Raw genomic sequence first — 16,975 nt, forward strand, 5'->3', positions numbered from 1 at the left:
GAAGAGTTTACATATAGTACACAGTATACATGCATACACCTTCCCTAATGATTATATCTGGTTTCAGTATTATTTATGGTGTATCGTCTCTATTATTAAGGCTATTGTAGCAGTCGATTTATATTGGGGGGAGGGGGCGGGGGTCCCGAGACATTGCCAAAGCATTTCCGGGGGTCCCCGGCCAAAGACGTTGAGAACCCCTGACTGGAGCCATGGTGACCCTGTACCATGTTGTTGTGATATCCCAACACGCATGTACCTCAATGGAATGAATTCTGTACTGGCCATATGTGTGTGTCCTGAGTGTACAGGGTTTAATGAGGTCTGGCCATATATGGAGCGTGTCTTGAGTGTACAGGGTTTGATGAGGTCAGATCAACATATGAAATGTCAGAACAGGTCTGCTCCATATATGGAGATCTAAGGGTGGCAGCGGGGGCAGTGTCTTGAGTGTACAGGGTTTGATGAGGCTCCAGATATGGCCAGGCCTTCATTTTCGGGCCTGTTGAGAACTGAAGTTTTTGCCGGCTGCCGGGCGCGGCTGCACTTATAACGTTGGGGCAGGCCCGTCTAGAGCTAGTTTGAATGAATCAGTCAAAAGGAAGACATCGAAGAGGAAGGACGGGTGGGGAAGGATCAACATATGGAATGTCAGAACAAGTCAGCTCCATATATGGAGATCTAAGGGTTTGAGATTTGACGTCAGATGTAGAGTTGCTGGCCGGCTCCATATATGCAGAATAGATCTAGGCGATAGAGCTAGTCTTCTCCATGTATGGCTATCCAGGGTTTGATGAGGTCTGTCGTGATCTTCATATATAGACACGGCCATTTATGGCGGCGTGACATGTCATAAAGCGTGACCATATACAGTATGGTGGTGTGACCGACTGACTGACGGACGGACGGACAGGTTTTGCTGGTTTTCATAGTAATCTGCGACCTACAGTCGCAAAACAACTAAAGTCACTCTGATATGCTTGAGGGTAAGACTTGGATGTTCTGAGCTGTTGGCTGACAAACATCCTTCCAGTTAACGCATTAAGACCTTGAGGCAGATTCTACAAGTGCCTTAGAAATCCTAACAGTTTTCTGAAAAACGTTTGATGTTTTCAAACTTTTTTTATGTCAAGGACCCCCAAAATGATCTCACCACATCTCAAAATATTGTGTTCCAGAGACCCCCAAAAGCAAAGATTTGAGTTTAAACACAATACAATATATACCCAATTTATTTTTAATGGCAGAGCTAACAGCTCACGAAGTGATGAACCATGAGCTTGTATATCTGCTATTTCTGAATAACCAAGTGGGTAAAATCTAAAATGACACAGGTTCTTTCACGGTCTTAATGGGTTAACACTCTTAAGTCATGTGTGGAGCTGAGATAAGGCCCTGGCATATGTAACAGCACCCGCAAGCCAGTCAGGCTAACAGCCAGTTAGTCAGCCAGTATGCCACCTAGCCAGGCAGCTTACGCCTGAAGCCAACTAATCAGACACATGGCTATCCATAGTAAGCCAACAACTGGTCTAAGCCAACCATCCGGCTAGCCAGCATGGTCAGTTGGTATGTATATAGCTGTGTGTATCGTAGCGGCGGCCATCTACTGTATTATGCGTGTGTGCTTGCGTGCGTGCGTGCAAGTGTGGGTGTGAGTGCCAGAGACCAGCTGTTGGGAGGCAGGGAGCAGGCTTCTGGGACAAACAGGAAAAGGACAAGTGACAGCCAGTCCATCAGAGGTTCACACATCTTCAGCCACACAGGGTAATGTCCACAGCGTGTGCGCACGCACACACACACAAACGTGTGTGTAGCCGGAGGGGTGAATGAACAGCTGCTGATGAGCATGCTGCTATACCAAACACTGCCAGACATGACTAAATCACATAATGGAGGGGGATCCCCTAGAACTGGCCTCCCCAGCCCCCCTATTCTCTTTCAGTGTTACTTGGGAACATGCCAACACTGACACAGTCCCTATATACGGTAGTACCACGAGGAACAGTAAAACCACCAGATGAGAGCACATAAATTGAGATCAGATCTGGAATGAGATGTGATTAGATTAGAAATAACTTCAGATTAGGTGGGATGAGACAGGATGAGATGACATTAAATGTGATACAGCAAGCACTCTCTTGACTTTGGCTTTGTTTTAGTAGGTTAGTACAGTACAACCTCGAGTGTATGAGTCTGAACCTTTCTCAACTGGATTATTTTACCAACTAAACAAATGAAACTAATTCAAACTGGGTAAACCACATTGAAGACGGACGGTAGAACCATTATCTTAATCTTGTAACATTTGAAGCGAATGATGGCGCCAGCTCACCGACTCAGCAAAACCATGAAAATCTCCCCATTACGTTTTACTGTATTCTGTACAACACAAAGTCACACAAGCAGACAATAAAACTTTCATTTAACACAGAAATCCTATTTTGTTTAAATGTGCCATACCAAGGTTTAATTAGATGCAGACCTCCTGCTCCCTTTTTTACTAAACATTGTCACTTGATTCCATTTTATTTGACTTTTTCCCCTGCACCACACAGCACAGACACCTCATTCTGTTTTACTAGTACTCTCACACTCCATTTGATGCAGAAAACCCATGCTTTTGTAGCACTACTTTTAACGCCATCCACAGTCCTCACTTTATTTTACTATTTCCATGAACCACATAGTACGACCACAGAATGGTTCCATGGAAAACATGGCAACGGCACACTCCAAGAGACTTCAGAGAGAAATCAGACAAGTCGAAGCTTTTACAGACCAAGCAACTCTAGTGTTTATTCACTCTCATGTCACTATTCCTCTTTAGCAGAACACCCAGCTTGTATAATGAAGGTAACGTGTGACACATTTCACAGTGTCCAGTAAAATCTCTAACCATTAACAGCTACAGTACTGCTACACCAGAGAGTAATAACAAACTACAGTACTGCTACACCAGAGAGTAATAACCAACCTAACAGCTACAGTACTGCTACACCAGAGAGTAATAACCAACCACGTGTGAACGTGAAAGAAATAAACAATATAAACAGCTTCAGTGTTTACACTTACAGTACGTTCATTACTCCTAAGCTTTGAGTTCTTTGTATTTTATATCTTTATCACCTTGTCTAAGTATAAAAAAGTATTCTGTGTACCTTGTACATGCAACTCAATAGTGAATACTCATAAGTCATAAGAATACTCTTTATTCTTGATCAGAATCATGTATACAGTGTGATATTTATTTGTTTTGTTTATTATTTTGGTGTCAGCATGTTGGCACAGGAAATACTTTGTTCTTTAAATTGTGTCTGAATAATCCCGTAAGGGATATCGGCTGAGAATGACAGCCAGACATGAAAATAAATGTAATAATTTATCTTATTATTCATTTTACAGTATCTCCTGTCTCCTTTATCGTTAGAATGCAAGTGAAAGGGATATTGTTCAGAAGCAAGTTCAATATTGTTGACATGACATCTAAATAACCAGCCGTGACCCGTGACACAACACAAAAACATCTGCTGTTTGCCACGGGCTGACAAATAATGGCGAGCTTTGCGATTCCGCCGGTCTTCTAACCACATGTGCCCTTGTTGGCCTTGGATCAAATCCTGCGTGTGTGTTTCCTTAACTCCCTCTCAGCTGTCACAGTAAAGAAAGCACTAGAGACAACAGATTGCCCATTGTCGTTATAGAAATAAAATTGCAAGGGGACGCCATTCCCTTATTCATTTTAAATCGCTTTTCAACTTCATCCTAGCAAACGGCACCAAACAGATGCCCAGTCTTAAGAATAACCAAACAAGTGTTGAACTACACAAGCTAGCAAAGTAACGTAACACATGGCATGGTAAACAACTCTTCTATGAAACGGCCTACAGTGCAGTATACTTCCCTGCTTAAGCTGCGTACAATACATACCCTGTTCTTGTGAAGCCGAAAGCAGTCCATATCCCCTCTTAGATCCTACTCCAAAAACACTGTGCAGTACTCAGCCGTGGAGTCATGACTGGATCTGGTACTGAGCGCTGTCTTAGCCAGCATACAGTACCCCACCACATCCTGTGTTTCGTGCACACACGCATGCACACGCGATTCCACACACACACACACACACACACACACACACACACACACACACACACACACACACACACACACACACACACACACACACACACACACACACACACACACACACACACACACACACACACACACGTCGCGCTTGATCCCTTGTCACGACTGCAGAGGGAATGAGACGAGATGCAGTCTTGTAGATGGTTTGTGCGAAATCAGCTAGATTGAATTAACAGGAAAAGGAGACGCCGTATGTAGGATCCCTCACAGGAGAGGAATGAGAGCGAAGGGAAAGAGAGGGAAACGGAGAGGGAAACAGATGAGTGCGTGTGTGCGTGTCTGCGTGCATGCGCGCGAGTGCTGTAAGTTCCAGAGACAGGGCAGCTGTTGCTGCTCCAAAAACACTTGTGCAGTTGATGTCCTAGCAACGGCACTCTCACTCCGGGGGTAATGAAAGACAGGTGTCAAAGGTCACACAGAGTGACTTCCATACGCACACACACACACACACACACACACACACACACACACACACACACACACTCCTTCAGTGGCACATTGTAATAATCTAACTATAAACGCACCAATTCTCTGTATGTCTGTACGTCTGAAATGCACATAACTTGAGAACGCATTTCGAAAAACAAGCTGGTAATAAAGTGCTTTACTATATATAATTAGCCAGTCTACAAGCTCAAAACTTGGCATTGCGACACGTTTTGAGCTTATAGATCAGCTATTTTTGCAACTTTTGTTTGACATACTAGAATGACGAAGTAGGACATTAATTTACTAAAAGGTTAAACTATGGAAATGTGTGTAAGAGGCTAGGTTTCTGCCTGACACCAACAGTATGCAATGAGGTCCCCTGGAATGAGTTTGGAAATATAGTGGCCCTCTCCATCATAGTTTCCCACCCCTGATATACCATATATAAAAGACTGATCATTTTACCTACACCACAGAGTTTAAGTGGAGAGCTTAGTGTCATGAGCATAACAATGAAAATGGATAGGCCTATATTTCGTTTTTTATGTTTTTTATTTTACTTGTGTGAAGTGATGGGAACTCTTATCATCATACATCACATTCCGTGCTCAGCCAATCAAATCATCATATTCCGTGGTACACACACACACACACACACACACACACACACACACACACACACACACACACACACACACACACACACACACACACACACACACACACACACACACACACACACACACACACACACACACACACACACACACACACACACAACTGACCATAGGAGGCTAACACCCATCAAAAATAAGGGACAGAAAAGTGATACCTCGTCGATCGTCTAGAGGCCAAGTGGGCCAAAGAGGTGGATGACTCTCCTCAGAAAAGCTTCTATCACTATCAGTGAGCTAGGAGCAAAACCAATTTTTCCAGGCAGTTGATTAAATAGTATGATAAAAAACAGAGCTACAGTAACATTGAGAAGGATTCAAATTGAGCAGTCACCATTGCTTAACAGATTCTGTACATAGGACGTCTGAGAACGTCATAAGGACCCCGAAATATTAGTACTATTGACGTGTGAGGACGTCCTAGCGACGTCCCAGCGACGCAGGGCGAGATAAGAATATTCAGAATTTTTCCTTTTTTTTTTTTGGCATTTCGCTTTTCGCTTGCCGTATGCTAACGCTCAGTGCAACTATTAGCTTGTCATTGACTCCCATGTTAGCGCGGCGGAAAGAATGTCTCGTATCTCCTAATCCAAGGCGCTCTCCGCGGTGATGAATGGATCGATATGCTGGCGCTTCATTTCTGCTCCTCATCCGTCTCTCCCGCAAAATATGAACGTTTTTTGGAGCGTAAAACAATATATTAAGATGATCGGGGATGTGAGGTCTCTTTGTAAAGTCAACTTTTTTAGGCAAGTGTTTCCTGTTTCCTGTTTGAACTGCCCAGAGCCCTCCTATATGAGACACAAACCGAGTAGACAAATATTGTGGTATTTTATCATGAACATTAGTGAGGACCAATTATATGACAATTTTCAGTACAGGTTGAACGAGTGTAATGTTAAGGCTGGAGATACGTTTACATTTTATATTTGGACCAATAGTCTGAAATAACTCCTTCAGCTACTGTATCTAGAGGGGGATATAATATCCAATATGTAGGAAAAGGATTTCATATGTTATATTGTTTCTTCCAGGGTCATCAAAGAAAGAAAATGAAGGAGAAACTCTTTCCCCCTTTCAGATGATGCCTCAAATGGCTGAAAAGGCTGATCATTGAGTTAATGGCCTGAAAAAGACCCCCTGGGTGTTTCTGACAGCACTGTAATAAGCAGACATCATGTACGAGTGTCATAGTATGACCATGTGTTATCTTTTTTCCATTTCCATTCTCCTGCATTTAATTTCCTGCGTCTAATTCTCCTGCGTCTTTTAATTTCCCTGGTATAGTAATTTAGCCAATGCAGGGCATTGTGTTTGACAAGCTTAATTTAAAAAGGTGCAGTGGAGTCAATAATTAAACTAAAACTAATTCATCAACAGGGTGATGAGACTGAACGGAAACATTGGAAGGAGTAGCTTTGAAGGCCTGGTGGAAACAAAGAGAGCTTGTACATCTGCAAACCAATATACATATTGGGGGTACAGGACAAGGGTGCATGGTCTGAAAGATCATGGCTTTATGGTCAGACAGGACATTTTAGCATAGCCACACCATCAGAGAGAAGAAAAAAAACATTTGTAAACACCATATCAAGGGGGGTGACGAAAAAAAGACAAGAAATGTGACTGTGAATATATTCACACTGTGTAGTTGATGCCCCATTCATACAGGTTGGTGCCTTCATTTGCAGTGAAAAATCAACCTTGTTGTGATAAAAAAGCGTCCTTGTAGCGCATTACTTTATCACATTGCATCCTGACACATTGTGAGCTCTACAAGCTCACAATGTGCCAGGATGTTACGAAACTGTTGATGTTACTTACAAGACAAAGTATAGAGCTTACGCTAAGTGGTTCAAATCACCAAGAATAAGAACTCTGACACGCACACACGCACACACACACACACACACACACACACACACAGAACATCACGTAGTCACTGGCCTAAATAAAAGAGGACGACTGAGAGGGGGACGGGGGGGGTGACAGGAAGGAAAGAGCGATGAAGATCAGATTTATTTTCAACCACAGTTCACTGACCCAGAGAGACAGCAAAACTTCAAACTGCATGGGTACAGACTACAGAGAGAGAGAGAGACTGTGTGCATGCGTGCGTGCGTGAGTGCGCTCTTACTTCCACTACTTCTGTACAGGCGTGGGCGATGACGTGGTGCTGGCAGGGGTCTAACACAGCCACCTGGACCACAGCGCTGGGCTTCCTGTCTCTGATGGAGGACACCAAATCACTGCACGCTGGAGAGAGAGAGAGAGAGAGAGAGAGAGAAATTGTCATTTTACATTTCTTAGCTTTTTGGTTGTTTTTGACACTTGCTTTGGCAATGTTTGGCAAACATGCCTAAAACACTAGAGTGTCAAAACAAGACTCAGCTTCCATTTTAGGACTCAGAGTGGGATGAGAGAAAGAGGAAGGACAGTCCCTGGCACCTCCTCCATAATCCACGTGTCACGTGGATTAGAGGTGAAAGTGGATCGAGAGATGAGATATTGGCCACTCCAAACAGGAAATGACCCCTTCTAAGACAGGAAGTAATTTGCTGTGACACCAGAAACAGTTTTCTTTAACGTGGGTTACAAATCGTATGTCCGAAACGGAAGACCAGCCCACATGGGTAAAGAAATCCTCCACCTCGCACGCAAGATGAAGACGAGGCTTTGTGATAGGAACCAAATAAAAAGAATAGGCCTAATAAAAAATTATAACGCCCCAGATTATAATGGCTGTCTGGCTCAAATAATTCCCACCAGTGTCAGTTCGGTCTTTCATTTCCTACAGTGAAAGAAGCCTGCAGTCATTTGCTTCTCATCAGCCGTCAAGGACAGGAAAAACTCTGCTTCCCACAATTCCCTCATAGGAAACCAACACTTCCTGGCCAGGGATGGCCCAACCCTCATCACAGTGCTCACTGACCCGGTCAGAGCTGCATTTTTGAGGGGCGCTAGCCTCTCCTATACACTACACAGGGTTAATGTTTGTTTTGTAAACGCCATTGACAATGAAGGAAAAATTGCATCATAATGTGTCATTTATGTCATATTGTCTCTTTATTGTTAATGGTGTTTAATGTTTGTTTGTTTTACATCACCATTACATCACCTAATCAACATGAGTTAGACTTAAAGTTTAAAACATTAGTGCCCCTCACAAAAGTCTGAATTATTATTATTTTTAAACTGTAGTATATAGTATTAATTGCCACAAAAAAATCGGAAGTTTTAAATTATGGTATTGATCTAAAAAAAAAACAGAAAAAAAAAAAGAAATTGTAATGTATGAAAATTGGATTTACTATAACTCACTGCAATAGAATTACGTTTTATTACAGTCTATAGTACACTTTTACTCATGACGCATCATCCCTTCTTTTTCACAAATTCTGACAGACCGAATTTTGATTCATTTATTGATGCACAGTACATTTAAATTATATTCATACTTTTCATGATATTCACAAATCTTTTGCCAATCATTCTATTATTTTTTATTCTTCCATAAATAATACAAGTTTTTGTATTGTCTCCACCAGTCTGTAGACACTGGGAAGATTGTGTTTTCAGATCTGCATGGTAATGTTTTCAGTCCTGCGTGTCTGTGTTTTAACTCTAGAGACTGTATAGCTGCTGTGCTGGTTTTAGCGCACAATATACATTTTCAGATGGGGGTCCGCGTAGGGTGACCAGATGTCCCCAATTGCGCAGGACACTGGGACGGCCCACTAACCCGACTGACTCCTATATGTAAGCCAAAATTAATTAGCCCCTGCTCTAAATAGCCAGCCGCCCCCATAGTCCTCCCAGTCACAACATTTCAAAATAAGTGTTTTTTTGTTTGTACTTGCAATGTGATCATTCAAGCCATGTTTTATTTTGGAATCGTACTTGAAATAGAAGTAACTATGACGAGGAAGAAGCCTAGTTGACTTGAAAATGAAAATGAAATGGAAAAATAATAGAGATGTATTGTATATTGTAATGTGCATTTGAGGTGGCGGAGCGCCCCCTACAGCTAGGGGGTTCTCAACCCACGACCCCAAATTCTAGACCTCCAGTTCAACTCTAAGGTATATTAATGGGTTTACCGCCATTCCGACACGCTCAATACTGACCCTGTCTCTAACCCTAACCTAACCCTAAACGCACGCCGAGGCCACATAGTCGGAATGGCAGTGCTTTGGAATGCCACTCTGCTCGCATATTAATGACATAGTTCAATGTTGAAAATGAGTGGTATTCCCCCTAAGCCCCGGATATATTTCTAATTGCAAAAAAGATATCTCAACCTTACTACTACTTTGTACTACTATAGTACTTTGCAGAGGAAAATATGTTAAAATATGTATTAATAATAACAATAATAAATTAATAATTTACATTTGGGGGATATCTTTCACAATAATAAATGTTCTAGATATTCTAATGATCACAAATAAATATATTATGCCTGTAATATAATTTTTTCAGTGTAAAGAAATTAAAAAATTGCTGTGAATTGCTGCCTTTGTGGGGGATATTTATATGCAAATACCAATGGCATTGTAAGACTAAACAAGGAACATCAATGATGATGTTTAGGTGAAAAAAGAACAGAATTTGTTTTAATATAAAATATAAAATGTTGCCCAAAAGCCTGCAGGGTTAAAGGGCATGCAACCTTTCAACTAGTCTTTAGCTACTTGTGGGGGAGGCCGCGTGGAGGCTGTCTTCTTCACTGCTCCAGGCAAACTGTTTCACAGAGTTGAACTGAAAAACTGTACTTTCCATTATCACTTTTGGTTCAAATACACTACAGTGTGTTTTGGGAAGAAAAGGGCAATGAAAATAAATAATAAAATCACCCAGTCTGTGCAAGGCCCTCCATATATGGCTTGCTATTTATGTATTAATGAACATTTGTACTGTACGCCCCCCCAAGCGCAGTAATGAGAAATGTGCACAACATTCCTGGATGGCATCCAAGAGGTGCATTTTATCTAGTGAGCAGACTCCTGGGATGGAAACAACACTTGATAAGTCCACGACACCTGGTCACTTTCACACATCATTCTGCTCAAAAAGAGAGGCTCACTTTACATTACTCAGTAGAGACAGAAGTTCTTCTTTTTATGTGAGATTCTATTCAGAACAAGTTCCTTTCCCCTCCTTCAGGCAGTTTTAGAGACCAGGATTACTGCATGATTTTTGTGAGGGTATACCTAGCCTAGGGGACATGGGGAGAACATGCAAACTACACATAGAAAGGCCCTTTTGCCAACCCCACCTAGTTTATGGGCACTGATGATGCGGAGGACTAGAGAACACACCTCCAGCGCCCGGATACAGCCTTCTCATTCAGCTGTTGTAAGAGCCCAGACAGAATGAGGCGTTTTATGGCAGCATTAGAATCATCAAGGTGAATGTCCTAACCTTGGAGCCTTGTTTGCCAACACAAACACCAAGTTGTGATTTAATCAGCATTCATCACACTTATCTTGTCAGGGAAGTCGAAGCAAAAGAAAACAACAAAGGAAATATGCCATTTTTGATTTCCCATCAGGACACGCCCCCCTCATCTAGACTGAGTGGCAAAACATTGAGCAGCATGGAGTGTTGGAGTTTGGAAGCGCTCGTTGGAAATCACTCAACCGACCTGCGTAGCGTACCACCCGTTTCTAAATGTCACATAATGCAGGAGGCAGCAAAATGTTGTGTTATTGAAAACAAGCACTTCCAAACTCTGACACAATGCAGGGCATTTCTTTTTTTTTGTTATCAAATGTTTTTTATTTTAAGACAAAAATCACAATAAGACACGTTAACAACATGAATGACTTAAAGAAAACAAAACAACACATAACAGCAAAAGCAAGGAACACAAAAACAAACAATCCCACCCACCCCTCCTCCCCGAGACCAAAGATGCCACAAAATGTCATTACTCCTACTACTGTGCAATGGAAACAAAAAATTAATAAATAATGATAATAATAATAATAATGATTAAACCATGCCCTTAACCAAATCTGCAATACCAGACCAAATCTCAATGTTTTCCTCTTTTGCACCATGCAATCTTGCTGTAGACATCTCTAGATAAATGATATCTAGAAAGGTCAAAGCCCATTGGCGAAATGATAATGTATGAGGCGGTTTCCAGTGCGAAGCAACCATCTTCTTTGCGGCCGTTACGCCAGCAAAGAAGACACGAATACGGGTGTTATTTAATGGCAACTGGGATACATCATTTAATAAGAATAGAGATGGGGAGGGTGTGATGTTAACTTGTAGAATAGTCGAAAGGTTAGTAGCAACCAAATTCCAAAATGTGAGCCTTGTGAGGACACTCGGACACTCCCACACCATATGAAAGAATGTACCTATGGTGTTTGAAGTGCATTTCTTGACAGAAAGTAGCTCATAACGTTTCTATGGTGGAATTTTATGAAACAAAAACTTTGCAGATAGAAAGAGGATAATTCAAGCTTTTCGTACAGCTGCAATGTTGATGAGTTTAATGCAATCAGACAGGACTTTTCTGTTTGGATGAATGGTCTGTCAAGGCCAGAAAGTAGTTTTTTGCCACTCAGTGGGCGTTGCCGTATAACTTCCAGGTACGATGATGTCACGCACATACCCTCTATATCACCTAAGCACAAAACGGTTTTGCGCCACGGACAGAAGAAGCTGTGCAGCGTGTGCGCAGCTGGTTTTTCGACAGCTGGTGGATGGGAATTAAGCTCCACCTCCGCGGACGATTGACGCGGAGGAGAGCGCTTCCGGGAATCCGGCCGTCGCACAAGTCGTCTGCGGAAGTGGAGCTTCTTTTCCATCCACCATCCACCAGCTGTCTAAAAACTGTGCGCAGCTGCTGTGCGCAGCCGAGAACGTGCACGGCTCTTTAGATAGTGTGGCAGCACTATGAAGGCCCATAAAGACTGCTATTGATAGACACTGAAACGCAGATTGTTGTTTAGGACAATTAAATAGCATATGGCAAAGCTCGGCCTCATATCGTTGCTGACGGGGAGAAACCACCTAATTCCTAATTTTTGAGGTTTTAGATTTTTTGTTTTTCATAAATCAAATGCTATTGAACACCCTTTATAGACAAAAAAGGTATCTTTCCTTCAAGTTGTACTGCTTGATTCCAAAGGTGTAAATTGCAGACTTGAAAAGAAAAAAGGAATCCAAGGCACTTTCACCCAGTGCTTAATTTATAAATGATTAGGTGCCGGAGCTCGGGACCTCGGATGCGTGCACACAATATTTTTTTTTTTTTTTTTCCTTTTTTTAACAACCAACGGCCAGCCCACCCATCAGAACACAATAGAGTAGGCACATGTTTTTATACGTCTTCAAATGGTCTGATGAATTGAAAATGGAGGACCCTGAAGTAACAAGTCTTTTTATTTTTCTGGTTTTATACTCGTAGCAGTCAGATTTTGTATTGGCCTGAGTAGGCTACTTTCGTTTGAACTGTACCCATTCTACAAACTGAATAAATTTTCCAATCAGTCAATCAATAACATTTGCAGCAGCAGTTTACACAGGGGCCCGCCGGCTCACAACACACAACAGTAGGTATTTGCAGTTCAGTTATTTCGGGCCCACCAAAGCAAGCGTTATGATATTCGATTCTGATCGAGCCATATGTTGTAAAGCCTGTAAAATCTTTGCGAGATTTGGCAATGCAGTGCAGTTCTGTTCATAAGAACTCACCATTTTGTTTTGAAAACAAAACGCATGCTGTCCCCAAGGCTATAAACTCCAAGAAGCAGTTAATTTATTGCTCCATACAAGTATGAAAGTTCCATTATTCCATATGCAACGAACGACAACAGATGCGAATTGCAAAAGTCGAGACGAGTTGTTTTTATTTACGCACCCGGCACCGTCAAAAGTGAGGCGTCAAGCCTCACGACGCCGGGGTTCCATAGCCACCTATTTCCTCTCAAAACTGGCACACATTTCAATATTTCAACATTTCATATTTTTTAGAGAGCTCAAGTGACAGGTACTGGAGCTGAGCTCCGCCAAGCTCCAGCTGAAATTAAGCACTGCTTTCACCTTTTTGGTGAAAAAGGTTCATATGATTTATTGATTGATGAGCAAGGCAAATAAAACAAGACCTACGTTTCGACAAAAAGGTCTTCGTCAGGGTCTATACCCTAGTTATGCCTGTGTGTTGGTTAAAATATTGAACCAATGAAAAGTATTAAAAGTGCTTCGGACAAAAGCTCTCAACTCTATTGGACCCTCAAACTGTCTGCTAAAGCAGCTAACTCCACCACCTCTCTCCATCTCATGCAAGTAATTCACAATATATAAAGTCACAATACCAAAGATGAGGCCGTATTGCTCATTAAGGTTTTTCCTCATTTCCTGAAAAATGAACATTTTGGAGTTAGGTGTTTTCTTCCCAATAGCAGAGGGATGATCCGGAGCCTCAAAGGGATCTGGATCATCCGGTCCTGACCCGGCCACAGCCTCCTGCGCGGGAAGAACGGTTGCCCCCCATTCAATTTTTTCACTCACTTGTACTGTAACATATAGCCTACATATACAGTAGAATGATAGTAGTACTGAGGATAGTAAGCAAAATAAGAAAGGATGAAATAATTGAATCTCTTCCCTTCAAAGCACGTGATATCAGCACTGAAATAGACATCTGACTGCATTGGTCTAAATCACATTTACTAATTCAACCAATTTTCCATGGTAAGTCCAGTCATGAGACGTCCTGAAATTGTCCAAAAAGTCAAAAAGTATGACTTCTTATTCAAAGGAATAGTGAAGCCTAGTGAAGGCTGTTGAAACCTTTGGTTATGTTTAGATTTGATTAGATTGATATGGTAGTGGAAGTGAAGTGTTCACTTACGGTTTTACCAGGATGTGGAAATAGACCCGAAACTAGTAATTAAAGTGAGTTAACTCATCTACTGCCAAATGTGTTTTATTTTCCCTTTGCCAGGCTTTTTTCATTTATCCTGCCTTTTCTGTGTTTATTTCTTTTAGCTTTTTTGAAATTGCTCCCAGAGTCGATAACCGACACGGACATGTGAGTCGAGTCCCAGTTACGTCAGGAAATAAAAGGAAATAACGTCATATGGTTGTCAGTCCATCACGCCTCGTGACACATCACGTCTCATATATGGCTGTCACCATATATGAAGATCACGACACTGACCTTATCAAACCATACATGGTGAAGACTGGATCATCACCTAGATCTGCATATATGGAGCCAGCCAACACTCTACATCTGACTCAAACCTCAAACCCTTAGATCTTCATATGGAGCTGACCTGTTCTGACATTCCATATGTTGATCCTTCCCCATACCCATCCATCCTTCCTCTTCGATGTCTCCCTTTTGACTGATACCTGTCCATTTAAACTCTAGAGGGGCCCACCCCAAAGTCATTAGTGCAGCCGCGCCCAGCAGCCGGTGAAAACTAGAGTTATCAACAGGCCCAAAAATTAAGGCCCGGCCCTACCTGGGCCCTCATCAAACCCTGTACACTCACTGGACACTTCCCCCGCTGCCACCCTTAGATCTCCACATACTGTATGGACCTGACCTGTTCTGACATTCCATATGTTGATCAGACCTCATCAACCCCTATATACTCAAGACACACTCCATATATGGCATGACCTCATCAAACCCTGTACACTCAATACACTGCCCCCGCTACAACCCTTAGATCTCCATATATGGAGCTGAGCTGTTCTGACATTCCATAGGTTGATCTGACCTCATCAAACCCTGTACACTCAAGACACACTCCACATATTATGGCCAGTACAGAATTCATTCCATATGTTGATCTGACCCTCCATGCCAAAGCGCCAGCACTCGCCCAGCAGTATGCGGTCACTCAGGCGGATGCGTGCATGCGACCTCTGTCATTTTTTTACTCAAGGTGATGTAGATAGATAAATTGATGCCTTTTCCCCCTTCTTTTTTCCTATATACAGCTTTTGACCCCTCACGTCTCATATTTGCCATTGACAATGAAAGGAGACATTAGGTCATACAGTATGTGCCTCAAATATTAAACAGTAGAATATCTGTACAATTAAACTATAAGAATACACTATTGAATGCTACAGTATGTGTACAAACTGTATATGCTATCTGAATTACATAAGTTTAGCCTTTGCATACTCCTGCAAGGTCAACAAGGCTAACATCGAGTCGACTTTCCACCTCAGAGGAAAGCCTGGTCTGTGTTTCTAAATCGCCCGGCATGTGTGATCGGGTCTAGGCATGGTTGTTTGTTTGTTTTGGTCCACCTAATTCGTTTTTAGTCTCGCCAGTCGCTTTATTGGGTAGGCCCTAAAATGATGATGTCCTTGATCACGGGATAGTTTGAATAATACTGATTCCGGTTTGGGGTTTCCTGTCTGATAACTACAAACCAGTGACTACAACATGACGTAAGTTAACCCCGACCGGATCATAAACCCGGTTGGAAGGTCCCACGGGCCCCGAGGCCCCCCCCCCCCCCCCCCCCGCGCGCGCCACCGAACGCCGAACGGGACCGTAAATACCACTTCGGACTAAACCCCTGGCTAAACGTGGCTCAGTTGCAGCAGACCGGCAATGAATACACAGGTTGCATATTGAAAATCACGTTACATGTTGAAATGTCCATAACCAGTCATTCCTGACGGAGCTAATCAAATACTGGAGGGTGTAGGGCTGCTACTCACTTGTGCCTGCCGTCTGTACATGGCTGTGATGAATGGGACAGCTTCGGGATTCGGAAAAGATGATTAAATAGTCTCTTAATGTTTTTAATTCAAGTGATAAAGTTCACGTGGGCATGTCCGTCCATCTTTATGATTAGGTTACTGTTGTTGTCTTGGTATTCCTTTCATGCGACTTCACTCACCTCCAATGCATGTGGATGGAGCGGCTGCTGTTGTGTTTGTATTCCACCTTACTCCATCTATCTTGCCCTCTTTTGCCTGTGGTCATTTTATGTCTTGTTTATGACTGTTCAAAGAATAAAAACTCCACTTTATCAGGCGATTGCAGAGCAGGGCTAACAACTGTATACAGCCACAGCGGACATACCGGAGCAAATCCATCTACTCTAGTACTCTAACGTGCAGCCAAGCAGCCCAGTTTAAACCCTCTATTTCCTGCCTGCGCCGTGAAGGGCCCTTCACAATAAAGCGTCTCCCTTTAACTCCCAATGAACTACATTTTACACTGCTTATTATTGACAGGAAATGTAGTCTTAGTTGCGGTAACTTAACAGCGTGTTTGTGGGAGAGAGAGCCAGAGAGAGAGAGTGAGAGAGAGAGTATACAGTTTACTACCACGCATCGGAGCGGCCGGCCGGGCCCCCCCACCCTCCCGGGCCCTGAGGCGACTGCCTCGCCTGCCTCGCCTATATCTCCGCCCCTGGCTACGGCAAGTGCTGCTGCATGGCTAAGGTGGAGTCTGAAGAGGTGAGTTTTCAGACTACGGTGGGAGTGAGTCTGCGGTTCTGAATGCAATGGGAAGCTCATTCCATTTTGGAGCCAGAAGGGAGAAGAGTCTGAGACGTGTGTCCCGGCTGTTTTAGTGAAGATTCTGCCAGCCTATAGTATATGGGTGCCTCCCAACATTCCAAGCGACCACCTCCTCAGGACAAAGTGGGGGTGGAATCATGTTTCTGTTTAAGTGCAGGTGTCGCAACTCTTATCCCCCATGGGTACAAGGCCCCTGC

The 16,975-nt window shown here is 42.7% G+C and overlaps 2 protein-coding genes across 3 annotated transcripts in view; one reads left to right on the plus strand and one right to left on the minus strand.

Annotated features, from left to right (window-relative positions):
* Nucleotides 1-16,975, minus strand: part of inpp4b (inositol polyphosphate-4-phosphatase type II B) — a 245,706-nt gene that overhangs the window by 199,760 nt on the left and 28,971 nt on the right. Inside the window, 1 exon segment of the mRNA XM_083765321.1 lies at nucleotides 7,390-7,508. Within this exon segment, the coding sequence (XP_083621447.1) occupies nucleotides 7,390-7,508 (119 nt within the window).
* The window catches only part of smarca5 (SNF2 related chromatin remodeling ATPase 5), a 342,548-nt gene that overhangs the window by 38,591 nt on the left and 286,982 nt on the right, over nucleotides 1-16,975 (plus strand). The window lies entirely within an intron of this gene.

This window comes from Protomyctophum parallelum (assembly GCF_964188405.1).
Source record: "Protomyctophum parallelum genome assembly, chromosome: 5".
In the NCBI taxonomy this organism is placed as follows: Eukaryota; Metazoa; Chordata; class Actinopteri; order Myctophiformes; family Myctophidae; genus Protomyctophum; species Protomyctophum parallelum.